The sequence below is a fragment of the Peromyscus maniculatus genome, chromosome 8 (genome assembly GCF_049852395.1).
Source record: "Peromyscus maniculatus bairdii isolate BWxNUB_F1_BW_parent chromosome 8, HU_Pman_BW_mat_3.1, whole genome shotgun sequence".
Classification (NCBI taxonomy): Eukaryota; Metazoa; Chordata; class Mammalia; order Rodentia; family Cricetidae; genus Peromyscus; species Peromyscus maniculatus.
In genome coordinates, this window is record NC_134859.1 from 55,369,379 (window position 1) to 55,386,323 (window position 16,945).

Genomic DNA, 16,945 nt, shown 5'->3' on the forward strand with positions numbered 1-16,945 from the left:
AGTTAATCTCTGAAAAGAGAAAAAAAAAAAGAGAGAGAGAGAGAGGGAGGAGCACTCAGGAGTCCCTTTGGGAATGTGAGTGCAAACAAGGAGTCTCCGGTCCCACAAAAGGGTTACACAGAGAAACCCTGATTCAAAAAAACAAAGTAAGAAAGAAAGAAAAATAAAACAGGCTGGAGAGATGGCTCAGCCATGAAAAAATACTGACTGCAGTTTCCTGGAGGCTAAAGTGAATCATGCTGAAGGGGAGCTGATGAAGACAGCAGATACACACCTCAAAATAGCATTCAAGAAATGCATGGACCTGACAGCATTCAGTGTGTTTAACTCCTATGAAGAAACAGACAAACCATGCCGCTTAGAAGAGGGTTTGATGGGGGCTGGAGAGATGGCTCAGTGGTTAAAAGCACTGCCTGCTCTTCCAGAGGTCCTGAGTTCAATTCCCAGCAACCACATGGTGGCTCACACCCATCTCTAGTGGGATCTGATGCCCTCTTCTGGCATAAAGTTGTACATGCAGATAAAGCACTCATAAATAATGAAATCTTAAATTTAAAAAAAAAGAGTTTGACGAACGGAGCCACCGTGACCGATGCTCTTTAAGCGGTAGCTAGGCGACAGGTGTGCAGTGTTCACATCTATGTCTCATGCTGGTTTGGAGCTCCATGAGAGCAACTATCACTGAGTTCCCTGGGCTCCACTAAGCAACTCCTTCCCCATATTCCTTAAAGAAAAAAAATACTGGCTGCTCTTCCAGAGGGCCTGGCTTCAATTCCCAGAACCTCTTTTTTTTTTTTTTTTTTTTTTTTTTTCTTCCATGTGAAAGCAAAGAGCCTTATTTCAGCTCAAGCTTGCACTCCCTGTCCATAGAGGCAGCTGTGAGAGCAGAGAGTGCCCAGCCCAGGCAGGGTAGGGTTTTTGTCATAGTAGAGGTTGGGGGTGAGGGGATTCCCAGAGTTCAGGACCCTGACTGGCTGACCCTTGTCTAGGGTGTCTTGGCAAAAGGGGAAGAGGCAGCACCCACTCTCAACTCACAACCATCTATAACTCCCAATTCCAGGAGATCTAGCACCTCTGCTGGCCTCTCAGAGACTGGCATGCACATGGTGCACAGATGTATATGCAGGTAAAACAAACACAACCAAAGTTTACAAAGAAAAAGTCCTTGGGACTTCCTCAGTATAGGAACATCTTGGTGAAGGATGTCTCATTTCAATTTCTCACCTCAGGTCAGAGGACTAACACAAGATGATGTAAGGGAAGAGGAGTCTCATGTAGACAGAAACTGGATGACACATTCATGGGAAAAGCCAGGGCATCACAACTTGGGTTCAGAGAACGAGATGGAGACGGTGAGACTCCAGGTGTAGTGTGAGGACTCTGATACGCCTGAAAAGCAGGGAGGTAAGAGTTCAGTTAGAAAAACTTCTAAGAAATCCTAGTCAGCAAGCAGGGCATGCTGGCATGCACCTGTAATCCCAGCACTTGTTAAGTGGAGGCAGGAGGGTCGAGAGTTCAAGGCCAGCCTGGGCTACATCAGACCCTGTCTCAACAGAACAGAACAGAACAAATAACCAACCATAGTTACCAAAGCAGTCTGAGGTGGGACACAAATAACAAAGGGTACAAGAGGCAGTTTCAAACGATGTGTTACAGCCTCATGTGTTTAATATGTTCACCTCCAATACTGAATATTATGCTACATATTGAAGGTAGGTGATGCCAGGAGCAGTGGTAGAGGCCTTTAATCCCAGCACTCGGAAGACTGATCTCAGGCAGATGCAGATCTCAGAGCTCACGGCCAGGCTGGTCTACCTAGCATGCTCCAGGCCAGCCAGAGCTACATAAGAAGACCCTCTCTAACAAACAAACAAAACTGAGTGTAGCCGGGTGGTGGTGGAGCACACCTTTAATCCCAGCACTGGGGAGGAAGAGGCAGGCAGATCTTTGTGAGTTCCATGCCAGCCTGGTCTCCAAAGCAAGTTCCAGGAAAGGAGCAAAGCTACACAGAGAAACCCTGTCTCGAAAAAAACAAAAAACAAACAAACAAACAAACAAAACTGAGTGTAAATGTGAAGTGAACAGCCACTTTGGAACGCTGGCAGCTTCCTACAATGTTGAGCATGCATTTCCTACAGGGATGCTCACAAGCATCTGTGACTCCAGGTCCAGGGGACCCTCCACCCCCTCCTGGCCTCTGCAGGCACTGCATGCATGTGGTGTACAGACATTCAGGCAAACACTAAGACACACAAAATAAAAACAAATAAAATCAAAAATGAAGAAGAAATTAACAGTAGAGTCTACATAAATGAGGATATCTGTGTCAATGAGTTACCTTCATATTATAAAGATGTCCATTCTTTCTAAGGTAATCTATAAATAATTTTTGAAAGGAACTTGATACTCATTTTAAAATGTATATAACAGTGAAAAGGTCCATGAGCAGCTTTTGTCAGTTTTGAAAAGGGCCATAGGAGGGACTCACCCTACCCCATGTTAGAACACATCACAAAGGCCACAGCAAACACTCTAACAGCAGGAATGGGAGGTGCTGGGACCTGGAAGAACAAGGAGGGACCCAGAGCACCCAGATTCTAGGGCATCAGGGGGAGAGGCAGTTACCAACCACAGCGGCCAGGGCCTCCATGGAGAGAAAAGCAAGCGAGCTGTTCCCACACCTCCCCCTGATACAATGTAACCCCGGGGAATCAAAGGTTAAGAGAAAAGAAAACTGACTGAAGGGACTGGAGGAGTCATTGTGATTTGGGGAACTTTCTCTGTTTTTAAAGAACAATGTATCAAAAGCACTGCTGGAGAAAGAAACACTGGACAGAAGGTGGTGGAGCAGCTTTTAATTCCAGGACTTGGGAGGCAGGGGGATCTCTGAATTTGAGGCCAGCCTGGTCTACAGAGTGAGTTCCAGGACAGCCAGGGCTACACAGAGAAGCCCTGTCTGGAAAAACCAAAGGTGAGGAGAGGAGACAGGGAAGATTTTATTCTGGGGTTAGAGAGATGGCTGAGCGGCTAAGAACTCTGGCTGCTCTTCCCGAGGTCCTGAGTTCAGTTCCCAGCATCTGTGTAGTGGCTCACAACTGTCTGAAAAACAGCATGCTTGAGAGGCAGAGGCAGGGGGATCTCTGTGAGTTCAAGGCTAGCCTGGTCTACACAGCTAGTTCAAGGACATCCATGGCTCTTACACAGACAAACTATGTCTCGAAAAAAACAAAGAAACATGTGGGTGGGGGTGGGGCAGGGAGCCGGCTCAGCCAGTACTTACAAGTCTGACACCCTAGTGCAAGCCCACAATCCATGGAAAGATGGAAGGGGAGAAATGACTCCACAAAGTTGTTCTGCGACACCACATGCCTTCACCCACACACAAACACACAAAAATAATTTTTATTATTAATTAGCTGATTAGCTGACAATTGTCTAGGGGTATCTAAAAAAAAAAATAGGTATGTGCTAGACTCAAGGACATCTGGTCACCTTATCTAATGGTTGGAATGTTTGGGATGTCAGGTACTTGCTCATCCCTGGGTGGTATCAGCTTAAGGCTTTTCCTGGATCTGGGTGTTGCCTGCCAGTAAGCCTGTCACAGAAGCTGTGTCTAGGCCCCTAAGCTTGTCATGGCTGCTGTGTGGTCAAGCTATTTTGGGGGGGCCCCTTCACACTTCCTCAACCATTGGACAATGAAAATCAACTCCCACACATGATTTCCACACACACGCACTGTGGCACCCATGTACCTGCATACACATGCTATCAACGATTGAAAAAAAAAAAAAAAAAAAAAAAAAAAAGCTGGCATGGTCTTTAACTTCAGCACTCAGGAGGCAGAGATCTCCATGACTTAGAGGTCAGCCTGGTCTGTGTAGTGAGTTCCAGGACAGGCAGGGTGAGAGTGGCAGGGGTGGGGTGGGGTGGGGATGAAGACGGAGAGGAGAGAGGAGAGAGGAGAGAGGAGAGGGAGAGGAGAGGGAGAGGAGAGAGATAGACCCTTTCTCAAAACAGAAAAGAAATTGAAAATAAACAAGACAATAAAATTTCACTAGTCAGCTCAGGCTAACCTTGAACTCACTAGTCTCAAGGTCATGGAGATCTACCTGTCTCCGTCTTCCAGGTGGGATTGCAGGTATTAATTACCATTGGTTCCAATGTCAATTTGCCACAGATTGGACTCCCCTGAGTAGGGAGCCTCCCCTGAAGAACTGTGCTGACTGCCTTGACTGATGGGGGAGGGCCCATGGAGACTGTGGACTGACCTTCAGACAGAATTCCAGGTAAAGAGGGTAATATAGAAGAACATAAGGACATTCCCTCGCTTCTTTCCTTCCTTCCTTCCTTCCTTCCTTCCTTCCTTCCTTCCTTCCTTCCGTTTTCTTTCTTTCTCTTTCTTTCTTTCTTTCTTTCTTTCTTTCTTTCTTTCTTTTTTCTTTCTTTCTTTCTTTCTGTTTTTTGAGACAGAGTTTCTCGATGTAACTACCACCCTGGCTGTCCTGGAACTAGCTCTATAAATCAGGCTGGCCTCGAACTCAAGGAGATCCATCTGCCTCTGGCTACCAAGTGCTGGGATTAAAGGTATACACCACCATTGTCTGGCTTCCTTTTTTTTTTTTTTTTTTTTTTTTTAAATTTCTTTTTGTATGTGTGTTGAGGTGGGGCATGTCTGGATTTAATAAAGATCTTAGGCTGGGCTTTGGTGGTGCACACCTTTAATCCCAGCACTCGGGGATGTAGAGGCAGGTGGATCTATGTGAGTTCGAGGCCAGCCTGGTCTCCAAAGCGAGTTCCAGGAAAGGCACAAAGCTACACAGAGAAACCCTGTCTCCAAAAAATAAAAATAAAAAAATAAAAAATAAAAAAAAAATAAAGATCTTTAGAGCCTTTGTGAGAGCAGGGTCCCACACATCTTGGGAAACCCACACTGATGGCAACAGGGCTCTAGGGCCTCCAGATGACCCCAAGGCTGCATTCCTTCTGGCTTCTCCTAGTCACTGAGCATTGTGGCGTAGCTCATTAGGCTGTCTCTTGTCTTAATTAGCTGCATGTGACCCTGTTTGGGCAGTCTTAGCTCTGTACAATCCTGGGCAGTAAATCCCAGGATGGCGCCTCCTCTTTTCAGAATCACTTCTAGGTCCACAGGCTTAGTCCATTATCTTCCCAGCAGCATCCATGGTGCTGGAGCAGTGGCTGAGAGTTACATCCTGGTCCTGGATGGAGGTGGGTATTGAGGATTTATTTTATTTCATTTTATGTGTATGAATGATTTGCCTGTATGTATGTATGTCTATGTGCTACCTGCCCATGGAATTCAGAAGAACTGAAGAACTGAAGTTAAAAATGGTTGTGAGCCACCATGTGGGTGCTGGGAATAGAACTCAGGTCCTCTGCAAGAGCAGTCAGTGCTCTTAACCCCTGAGCCACACCCCCAACCCCATAGAGAGAGAATTTCTTTAATTTCATTTTATGTGTATGAATGTTTTTCCTAAAAGGATGTATATGCATCATGAGCAGGCTGCATGTGTTTAGGGCCGAGCACTTGGATTGGAAACCAAATAGGGGCCTCATTGCTGGAGAACACGATTCTCCCTCCATCAGCAACCGCTGCTTGTAGCTTTTCATCTAGGGGTGGGACCTTGTGAAATTTCCCCATCAACACTGGCATGTCAACTGGAATGGTCATTTCGAGGTCTTGTTCATGCCCCCTCTGGCCCCCAGGGGGCACCAGACATGTGTACATGCAGGCAAACATACATATAAAAATAAAAATAGATAAACCTCAAAAGAAGTCCCTAAATCCAACCCTAGCAACCCTCACTGCGCCCCACAAAACACTCTGTTATGATAAAATGACGTTAGAGGAAGCAGAGAAAAGACAGACATAAGGCTGAGCGAGGAGGCAAATGTCTATAATCCTAGCACTTGAGACAGAGGCAGGAGGATTTTGAGTTTGAGGTCAGCCTGGGCTACAGAGGAAGACCCTGTTTCAAAAACAAAAACAACAGCAAAATAAACCCCCTACACAGAGAAAGCCAAGTGACCTGGGGCAGGGGCAGGGACTGTAGGAATTTATACAGTAACTAATCCTGCCCAGAGCAGAGCAAAGTGCAGTTTCCCTCCTGAACTTGATCCAGGGCAAAAGCCCACACAGAACACCCTGCTGAGAGACTGCTCTTGTAGCATCCAAAGAGATCCCAGGGGATCTGAGGTCACAGCTTAATTAGTGACTGAACCATGTAGACACCTGCTGGAAACATTCAACTTCACACATGGAGACTTATTCTGACTCAGAACTGATTCCCCAAGCCCTACCCCCACCCCACCACCTGACCCCCAATTCTCCCTCCCTCTTTGTCCCCTGTCTCTTCTAGATAGGGGCTTGACATTTTGCCCAGGCTAGCCTCCAACTCCTGGTCCCAATGATCTTTCTGCCTCAGACTCTCAAATGTTAGAAGTAGCTGGGTAGGGTGGCACATACCTTTCTCGCCACATGCAAGACAGAGGCAGGTAATAATACATCCTTCTCAGGTCCTTGATGAAGTTGAAGACCAGATAGTTATAATTATATGTTTCCCTGATCAAAGGGTAAATTAGACAGGAAACTTTAGACTCACAAAAATAAGATACATGATAGACTATTTTCTTTAATTTTGCTAAACATAAATAAATTAGACATTGTGACTATAATTCTTGCTTGGTAACTGTTTTGTTACATGTAATTTTATTATATTAAAATGAAAAACTTCCTTTTTGATTAGACAGGAAAGGGGAAGTGCTGTGAATATGTGTTGTTCCCACTGGAAAATAAACAAAGTTGTTTTGGCCTATGACAAGAAAGCTTATAGCCAGGTGGGAAATCCAAGAGAGTTAGAGAGAAAAGAAAGGCAAAGTCAGGAGAGACCCGATCCAGCCACCCAAGAAGGAAGATGTGAAAGTACTGGTAAGCCTTGTGGAAAACATAGATTAATAGAAATGGGTGGAATTAAGTTATAAAAGCTAGTCAATAATGAGCCTGAGCCATAGGCCCTACATGTTGTATTAATATAAGCCTCTGTGTTGTATTAATATAGGCCTCTGTGTTGTATTAATATAAGCCTCTGTGTTGGGAATGAGCAGCTGTGGAACTGAGCCGGACAAAGGAAAACTTCCAGCTACAGATCTCTGAGTTCAAGGCCAGCCTGGTCTACATAGTGAGTTCCAGGACAGCCAGGGTTATATAAAAAAGACCCTGACGCAGAAAAACAACAACCAATTAGAAACGCAGCAGGTGGGCACCACTGTAACCACAGCCCAGCCCCTTCCTCTACTTGACAACACCAGGCAGGATGTCCTCCCACCGAGAGAAAACCAAATAAAGACAGCCGAAAGAGAGGCCTTAAATACAATCTCAGGAGCGTGGGAAAAGGTTTTCACTGGAAATAAATCATGATATCAAGGACCAGGAAGATTGAAAACTAAAGGAAAATAGTCAACAGATCTGAAGCGCTAGAACATGAAGGTGTGAGGATTATCTGAAAAAGTGTTTTGAAACTCCACGATGTGTGTGAGGGAGGCCCTGAGTTCAATTCCCAGTATGGATGGATGGAAGGAGGGAGACAAGGCTATCCTGGACAAAAGACAAGGCTGTCCTGGAGGAGGGAGAGGGGTGGGGAAGAAGAGGAGGAAGAGAAATAACATCAGGGAGAACACACTTCAAACAAAAACAGCCCTGAAGTCTAGGTTGAGGGAAGAGAAGTTCTAGGTTGTGATCCTAGAACCCCAGCATGCTAGAGGCTGAGGCAGGAGGACTTCGAGTTGTAAACTGTCTGGACCACACAGTGAGACAGGGACCACACAGTGAGACAGGGACCACACAGTGAGACAGGGACCACACAGTGAGACAGGGACCACACAGTGAGACAGGGACCACAAAGTGAGACAGGGACCACACAGTGAGACAAGGACCACATAGAGAGACAGGGGCCACACAGAGAGACAGGAACCACACAGTGAGACAGGGATGACACACACAGTGAGACAGGGATGACACACACAGTGAGACAGGGACCACAAAGTGAGACAGGGACCACACAGAGAGACAGGGACCATACAGAGAAGAAAGGGAGAGAAATAGAGAGAGGCAGAGGCAGACAGAGAGAAAGAGAGAGACAGAGAGAGAGGGAAGGAAGGTGAGAGAAGAAAGGGAGCGAGCAAGTGCAGGGGAAACAGGGCTGGAGAGATGGCTCAGTGGTTAGAAGCACTGGTTTCTCCTCTAGAGGCCTGGGGCTCACAGCCATCTGTAACTCTAGTTCTGGGGATTTAGGCCCTCTTCTGGCCTCAGAGGGCTCCCGAACAGGTGATTCATATAGTTTCACACACCTGTGCATACATTAAAAAGAAAAGAATTTTTGTTGTTGTTGTTGTTTTTCGAGACAGGGTTCTCTGTGTAGCTTTGCACCTTTCCTGGAACTCACTCTGTAGCCCAGGCTGGCCTTGAACTCACAGAGATCGGCCTGCCTCTGCCTACCGAGTGCTGGGATTAAAGGCGGGCACCACCACCGCCCAAAAGAAAAGAATTTAAAAGCTAGCTATGCGTGCCCCTACCAGGGAGCCAGAGAAGCAAGGCAACACCAGAGGTCCCTCACGGTTTCTATGTCACCTTCCCGTTTCAGCTCCTGGTGGCTCCTCTCGGTGGTGGACTGTGGCCTGGAAGTAGAAGACAAATAAATCTTTTCCTCCCCCAGGCTGCTTACGGTCGGAGTGTTTTATTACAGCAACAGAAATGAACAATGACAACCAACAGCAACTGGGCTAAGCCCAGAGAACTCCATTCCAAGACATCATGTGCCCAGGTTGGCCTAAAATCCTCAGGCTCTCCCTGCCTCAGCCTCCACAGTGTGGGATTACAGACAGGGATGATGATGGCTGGCTCATGATTGCATTTTCCCCCCAAACTAAAAATCTCTTTCAGAGCCAGGTGGTGGTGGCCCAAGCCTTTTAGTCCCAGTACTCAGGGGGCAGAGGCAGGTAGATCCCTGTGAGTGAAGCCACTCTGTTCTACAGAGGGAGACCCAGGACAGCAAGGGTTACACAGAGAAACCTTGTCTTGAAAAGCCATTATATATATATATATATATATATATATATATATATATATATATATATTTTTTTTTTTTTTTCCAAATGTCTTTTTTATTTTATGTGTATGAGTGTTCTGTCTGCATATACACTGTGTCATGCTTGGTGCATGTGGAAGTCAACATCAAATTAAAATAAAATTTTAAAACATTTATAAAATACAAAAAAAAAAAACCCAACAAGATTACATTACAAAATGCTCCCAAATGAACAGTAGCTAAACAATGGGACTGATGTGGTGGCATACACTAATTCTAGCTCCTGGGAGGCAGAGGCAGATCTCTGGGAGTTCAGGGCCAGCAGTTCCCATATGTTCCAAGGCAGCCAGGACATGAGAGAGACATGAGGAGACGCCCAAAATAGGACCACAGATTGTGGTCAGCCAGCTGTAGGAGCAAAGGAGATAAAGCAGAGCAGGCAGCGCTGTGGACAAGGCTGCAGACACCATCACTCTTTCCCAGGTCAGGGGTCACTGCTCATCTCCTCCACGGTGCCCATCCCGGGTGTCTTCCACTCCCTTCACATAGTGTACCTGGATCCAAGCGAGCCGACCAGCTTATAAACTGATGTGATGGTAGCATTCCTGGTGGCGGAGGGGGACCAATAAACCACACTGAGACTCTGTCACATCTTCAGCTCCTAGACACAGAGGTGTGAACAGTGAAGAAAGCATAGAGGGGCTATCAAAATGTCTCACTAGGCCGGGTCGGCGGTACAAGACTCTAATCCCAGCACTCTTGGGAGGCAGACAGATTTCTAGGAGTTCAAGGCCAGCCTTGTATACAGAACAAGTTCCAGGACAGCCAGAGCTACATAGTGAGACCCAGACAAAAACAAACAAACAAAAATGTCTCACGGGGTAAATGGTACCCATCATGCAGCTGGAAGAACTGAGTTTGGTCCCTGGAAGTCACATGAAGGTGGGAGGAGAGAAATGATTCTACAGAGTTGTCCTCTGCCTCTACATGTGTGCTGTGACATGTGGGTGCACACACGCACACATATACACACATACTAAAAAATATATATCACTAAAAGTATAAATATAGGCTGGGCAGTGGTGGCTCATAACTTTGATCTCAGCACTTGAGAGGCAGAGGCAGGGGGATCTCTCTGAGTTTGAAGCCACCCTGGTCTACAGAATGAGTTCCAGGGCAGTTTGAGCTACACAGAGAAACCCTATCTTGAAAAACAAAAGAAAATGTATGAAACTGCAAAGATGGCTCAGCAGTTAGGAGCACTGGCTGCTCTTCCAGAGGACCCAGGTTCAATTCCCAGCCCCAACATGGCAGGCCACAACTGTCTGTAACTCCATTCCAGGAGATCCAGCATTCTCACACAGACATACATGCAAGCAAAACACCGTGTACATAAAATAAGAATAATTATTTGAAAAAGAAATTATTTTTAAAAGTATAAGTGTGCTGGGCAGTAGTAGCACACTTTTTTTTTTCCAAGACAGGGTTTCTCTGTGTAGTTTTGGTGCCTGTCCTGGATCCTGCTCTGTAGAGCAGGTTGGCCTCAAACTCACAGAGATCTGCCTGGCTCTGCCTCCCGAGTGCTGGGATTAAAGGCATGAGTCACCACCTCACAGCAGCACTCGCTTTTAATCCCAGTGCTCACAAGGCAGAAGGAGGGGGATCTCTGTGAGTTTCAGGCCAGCCTGGTCTATGAATCAAGTTCCAGGACAGCCAGTGCTGTTAGAGAAACCCTGTCTGGAAAAACAAAATAACACAAAATATAAACTATGTAACAATAAATTTGAACATCTAAATGAAATAGATGATTCTATTAGGAAGTATAAATCAGGGCTGGCAAGATGGCTCATCAGGGAAAAGGAGCTGGGCACCAAGCCTGATGACCCAACTACGATTCCTGGGACCCACATGGTGGAAGGAAAGAACCTACTCCCACACTGTCCTCTCACCTGCCCACAGGTGTTATGTGTGCCCCACCCACATGCAGTAAATAAATAAATAAAAATGTCATCCATCCCTTAACCACGGTCTCTGTACTTGCGCATTAAGGCAGGAAATCGTTGTTACTTTATGAGCCAAGACAGGGGTCCCGGTGCAGGAACTGACACTGGAGGAAAGAAAACGCAGGACCACTCAGTAGGCACAAAGAACGTGAGCCTCTGCTCTGTTTGGAAATTTCTTCAACTTTCAGATCTTTGGGGAAACAGAACATGCTTCCTATTTCAGAAGTTGAAAAATAACCAAAACTCTAACTTCCTGGGCTCCCTTGGCAGCTGGGCACCAGGCATGTGACTAACCAGACTCACATCCAGGCTTCTGTTAGCTCATAATCGCAGAGAAGGAGGGACAGTGTGGAACTCTGCAGCCTCAGGAGTCTCGGAACAATGTCTGGCTCAGTGGCTGAGGCGACACAAGCTTCAGTGACTTGGTCTTGCAGCAGGGGCAGAGATCTGCTCACCAGACTGGTTCTACAGCAGGGTTCTGGGAACCCTGTTCCTGGCCACATAACTCCATGTCTGGTTTTTCTGCCCAGAAAGTCTTTGAAGTAGCCAATGTCGTGTTTTGTTTTTGTTTGGGGGTTGAGACAGAAACATGTTATGTAGTTGAGGCTGGCCTCAAACTCATTATGTGGCCAAACAAACCTCATCTTAGCAATCCTCCTGCCTCAACCTCCTCATAGCTGCTGAGATTAGAGGTATGCATCACCACATGCAACACAAGACATGGTAATGCTGTTTTGCCTAGGCTGGTGTGGAACTTCCATCTCAGACTCCAGAACAACTGAGGCTATGGGCACAGGCGACACTCTCTGGCTGTGGCCATTTTTCCTTTTTTTGAAATGAAGTGCTGGGATTAAAGATGTGCAGCACTTCCCAGGCCTAGGCCATGTATCCTTTTCCTGTGGCTCATACCGGAAAGGTGATAGCACTACAGTAGAAAGACCTCCATCCCCAAAGGTTCACCATCAGTGCCTCCATCTCTGCTCCCTTCTGCCTCCCCTCTGATTCTGCCCTAGTTCCACGTAGCAAATGATGTGAGCGGCAAGTCCAGAAGTCGGCTGCAGTTCCCTTGTATCTACCCCATGTCCGGTCATCAGCAGTGAGGGGAGATTGGGAAAGCTCCCGTTCATGATCCCCCTCTGAGAAGGTAGGATCTTTACATCATGGCATGGGGCACTGGCCCAACAGACGTAACAGCTGACTTTCTGCAACACAGGACAAACACAGGCTTGCAGAAACAGAACAGTTCCCAGAGGGATGAATGTTAAGCTGGAACTCGCCAGAAATTAAGTGTTGGGAAAAGGTAATGAATGAAAGCTCAAGTACGGCAAAGAGGGGTCAGGAGGGGGAGAGCATTAGACAAGGGGGCTGAGCAGGCAGGTGGGCAAGACTCAGACTTGCAGGCCCGGAAGGCCTTGTGAGGTACTGCAGACTGCCTCCTGAGAGCTGTCAGGAGCCAAGATGAGGTCAAGTGGTTGACAGATTAGCACACTCGCAGGCAATTCTCCCATGGAAAATAGAGGAGAAGTTGGAGATTTCCGGGATAAACCAGAAGGCTACTGCAGGATAGGAAGAGACAGTGCCCTGGCCTGGGCACTGGGGGATGGAGATGTGAAAGAAAGCAGAGTTAATTCAGCAAGCCTCGATAATGGGGGAGTCCGAAGAAGGCAGTAGCACTGGGAGTATTCAGAGTCATCAGGTAAATGAGTAGCTGTGGACAACAGAGGAGGAGTGCTATTTCTCAGTGGGTTTGTTTGTTTGGAGAAAAAGTCTCAGGATACAGCCCAGGCTGGCCCTGAACTCATGCTCTTCCTGCCTCTGCTTCCCAAGGTCTAGGAGTGTAGACAGTTCTGCACCTCCATGGCTAGCAGATGAAGCGATTTAGATAATGAAGTTGTTCATTGATATATTGGAGTTTTGGTTTTGGTTGTTTTCTGTTTTGTTTTTTGTTGTTGTGTTCATGAAAAGGGTCTTCCTTTGTAGCCCAGAGATGGCTTCAAACTCATGATCTTCCTGAGCCTCTCACATGAGGTACACTGTTTCTGTACTGGTGGAACATGTAAGAAGAGAGGTCGGAGAGACAATCAGACCTAAGGATCGAGGCCTCAGGGAAAAGGGTCTAGACCAGGGATAAAAACATGAGTCTGGGGCAGAGGTGATTAAAGGCACAGCAAAGTATGTTCCAGGTGTTTATGGAGTATATGTTAAGAAAGCCCAAGAATGCTCTGAAAACAGGTTTACTGCTGCAGAAAGGGAGAGGAAGAGAGAGCCACAGAGAAGGCTGAGAGGGCCAACCACACAAGCAAGAGGAAAACCAAGCAAATGGGTGTCATTCGTCATGTCCCCAGGAGGGACGAGCCCAGGGTATGGATGCTGCAAAAACGTTTAGAGAGCATCAGCCAAGAGCGCAATGGATGGAGAAGAGGGTGCCAGCAGCCCCAGGTTTGGGGGAATCAGTTTAGGGCTAGGAAAGGTGGCAGTGGGGTGTGAGGGAGCAGCCAAGGAAAATTAGGCATCTCTAAGAACAGCTATGGAGGGGGAGGAGGGAGGGCAGCAGGCAGAAGCTGCACAAAGTTGGTGGTTGGAGAGTCTCTAGATCTTTCCAGGGTGGCAGGAAAGGGAGAGTGTAAACCAAAGAGGGTTCTGGGGAAGGCTGTGGAGAGAGGTGATAAGGGCTTCTCCCTGGGGGGAGACTGGACCCTGGGTCCCAGGAGTTGGTTATCAGGTTGTCCTTTCCTCCACAGGTCCTCTATCTTTTTCCTGCTCTTGGCCTGGCTCTCCTTGGAGCTGGAAGAGAGAAGGACCCAGTCATAGCCTGGAAGAAGCTCCGTGCCTTCAGAGGTCTTTCTGCCTGACTGTAAGCTGGGGCTGGGACCAGAGGAGGGGGATCTGAGGGGGGACTAAGAACCAAGGACTGAGGACAGGGGTGGAAGAGAGGGAGAAGGCTGGGAGGTATGGAAGCTGCTTCTGGAAGGCATCCTGAGAGCTAGAGCAGCGCAGGGCTGGAGCCAGGGAAATGATGCCCAGGGCCAGGGTGGCATCCCTTATAACTCCCTTTGCCCACAGGTCCTATGGCTCTCCTCATCCTGCTGTTCCTGCTGCCAAGCCCCTCACATTCCCATCCCACTTGTGATATCTCCAAAGTGACCAGCCTGCTGGAAGTGAACTGTGAGAACCAGGGGCTGACCGCATTGCCCGCAGACCTGCCAGCAGACACAGGCATCCTCCACATGGGCAAGAACAAACTGGGTGCCTTCTCCACAGCATCCCTGGCGCATTTCACTCACCTCACTCAGCTGGACCTGGATGAATGTGAGCTGACCAGCTTGCAGACTGATGAGAAACTGTCAAAGCTGGATAACCTGAAATTATCCCACAATAATCTGCAAAGTCTGCCCTCCCTAGGAAGGGCTCTGCCTGCACTCACTATCCTTGATATCTCCTTCAACCAGTTGGAATCGCTGTCTCCTCGTGTCCTGGAAGGTCTAAGCCAACTCCAGGAGCTCTACCTGCAGAACAATAAACTGAGGAGTCTGTCCCCTGGACTCTTCATGTTCACCACCAAGCTGAACAAACTCAATCTGGCCAACAACAAACTGCGTGAGCTACCCCCTGGGCTCCTAGATGGGCTGAACGATCTTGACACCCTCTACCTTCAAGGGAACTGGCTTCGTACAATCCCAAAGGGCTTCTTTGGGACCCTCCTCTTGCCTTTTGTTTTTCTCCATGGCAACACCTGGTATTGTGATTGTGATATCCTCTACTTCCGCAACTGGCTCCAGCAAAATTCCAACAATGTCTACTTATGGAAGAAGGGTGTGGATGTCAAGGCCATGACCCCTAATGTGGCCAGTGTACGATGTGCCAATTTGGGCTCTGTACCTGTCTACTCCTACCTAGGGAAGGGCTGCCCTGTCAGTGGGGATAAGGATATAGACTATGATGACTATGATAATTTCTCTGATGTACCTGCTACAAGGGCTGAGGTCAAGTTCTCTACTAACACCAAAGCCCATACTACCCACAGGGGCCTACTCTTAGAGTCTCCTACTTCTCCAGACAGCCAAATGCCTTCTTGGCCTCCAACCCACAAACCCACTAACAAACAGGACACATCCACATACATACAGATCCCTCGTTTCACCACACTCCCACAGAGCATGAAATCCAATGTACACACTTATAGTCTAAAACCCAAAACTATACCCATCATCACCCCAATCAGCCTAGAGCCTACCTCTACCCTGACTAGCTCAGAGCCCAGCACCACACCAATGCTTACTGCCTCCACTCTGACTATTCCAGAGCCCACCACTTCCACCCTGGCTCCCCGAGAGCCCAGCAGCACGACCCCAATCACCTCCACCCTGGCTCCCCCAGAACCCAGCAGCACAACCCCAGCCACCCCCACCCTGGCTCCCCCACACCCCAGCAGCACGACCCCAACCACCCCCACCCTGGCTCCCGGAGAGCCCAGCAGCACGACCCCAACCACCCCCACACTGGCTCCCCCACAGCCCAGCAGCACGACCCCAACCACCCCCACCCTGGCTCCCCCACACTCCAGCAGCACAACCTCAACCACCCCCACCCTGGCTCCCTGAGAGCCCAGCAGCACTACCCCAACCACCCCCACCCTGGCTCCCCCACAGCCCAGCAGCACGACCCCAACCACCCCCACCCTGGCTCCCTGAGAGCCCAGCAGCACGACCCCAACCACCCCCACCCTGGCTCCCTGAGAGCCCAGCAGCACTACCCCAACCACCCCCACCCTGGCTCCCTGAGAGCCCAGCAGCACTACCCCAACCACCCCCACCCTGGCTCCCCCACACCCCAGCAGCACGACCCCAACCACCCCAGAGCCCAGCACCATCCCAACCACTCAAGTGTCCACCGTCACCCCAGCGTTCACTACCACCTGGGCGTCTGTCCCAAATGAGACCAGTTCAGAACTATTCTTTACCACAGAACTCTCTTTACTCCTAGAATCCATCCCAAGCACCCCAGAGTGGAACAGCTTCCTAACTGTCCACGAGATGGCTCAAGGGAATTCTGACACTTTCAAAAGCGATCCTTTTGTCAACTCTGAGTTCTGTTGTCTCCTCCCCCTGGGCTTCTATATTCTGGGTCTCCTCTGGCTCCTGTTTGCCTCTGTGGTACTCATCTTGTTGCTGATCTGGACCTGGCACGTAAATCCAGACTCTCTGGACTTGGGCCTCTCCGCCGCCTTGGCCACCAGCACACACACCACAAGTCTGGAGGTGCAGAGGGGAAGGCAAGTAACCGTGCCCCGGGCCTGGCTGCTCTTCCTTCAAGGGTCACCCCCCACTTTCCGTTCCAGCCTGTTCCTATGGGTGAGGCCTAATGGGCGTGTTGGGCCTCTGGTAGCAGGACGAAGACCCTCAGCTCTGAGCCAGGGTCGTGGTCAGGACCTATTGGGAACAGTGGGTATTAGGTACTCAGGCCACAGTCTGTGAAGGTGAGTCCTTTGGAGATCCTGAAAGACTCAAAAGACTCTACTGGGATCTAGCTGGGAGTGGGGAGGTGGGGGCAGTGGTAGATGAGACTGCCACAGGGGCATTCTATTTACTTCTTTATCTGAAGCCCCCTCTTTACATCCAGAGCTCACTAATCAAGAGGCAGTGAGGTGATGGAACCGGGTGGTCATTGAATCAAGTTCCCTATGTTGCTTAGAGAATTGCCAGGCCATATGGTCACTGCTACCATTTTGGGGAAGACCTACAAACAGCAAATAGAAATGGAGCATGGTTCCCACATGGAAAAAAATTTGGAGAGCCATTAATCAAGACAGGAGCACTATCCCTAAGTATCATGAGTATTTTT

At 48.4% G+C, this 16,945-nt stretch overlaps 3 protein-coding genes across 4 annotated transcripts in view; 2 read left to right on the top strand and 1 right to left on the bottom strand.

Moving 5' to 3' along the window:
• The window catches only part of Chrne (cholinergic receptor nicotinic epsilon subunit), a 45,856-nt gene extending 33,803 nt beyond the window's left edge, over positions 1-12,053 (bottom strand). For both annotated transcript variants that reach the window (XM_076542770.1, XM_076542771.1), the window contains exons 1-4: positions 9,656-12,053; positions 8,590-8,691; positions 6,485-6,580; positions 1,225-1,389 (exon numbers count right to left, since the gene is read on the bottom strand). The gene's annotated coding sequence lies outside the window, so the exon portion shown is untranslated. The remainder of the gene's footprint in view (positions 1-1,224; positions 1,390-6,484; positions 6,581-8,589; positions 8,692-9,655) is intronic.
• LOC102916785 (platelet glycoprotein Ib alpha chain-like) lies at positions 11,980-15,892 on the top strand. Its single transcript, XM_076542769.1, has 4 exons — positions 11,980-12,404; positions 13,351-13,543; positions 13,846-13,958; positions 14,168-15,892. The coding sequence occupies exon 4, from the start codon at positions 14,173-14,175 to the stop codon at positions 15,703-15,705; it is 1,533 nt and encodes a 510-aa protein (XP_076398884.1). The 5' UTR covers positions 11,980-12,404; positions 13,351-13,543; positions 13,846-13,958; positions 14,168-14,172; the 3' UTR covers positions 15,706-15,892.
• LOC143267070 (platelet glycoprotein Ib alpha chain-like) lies at positions 15,886-16,578 on the top strand (the record flags this gene model as incomplete). The annotated part of the gene is made up of 1 exon (XM_076543986.1): positions 15,886-16,578. A coding segment is annotated over one exon (693 nt), but the record flags the coding sequence as incomplete, so codon positions are not given.
• Positions 16,579-16,945: the final 367 nt, after the last annotated feature.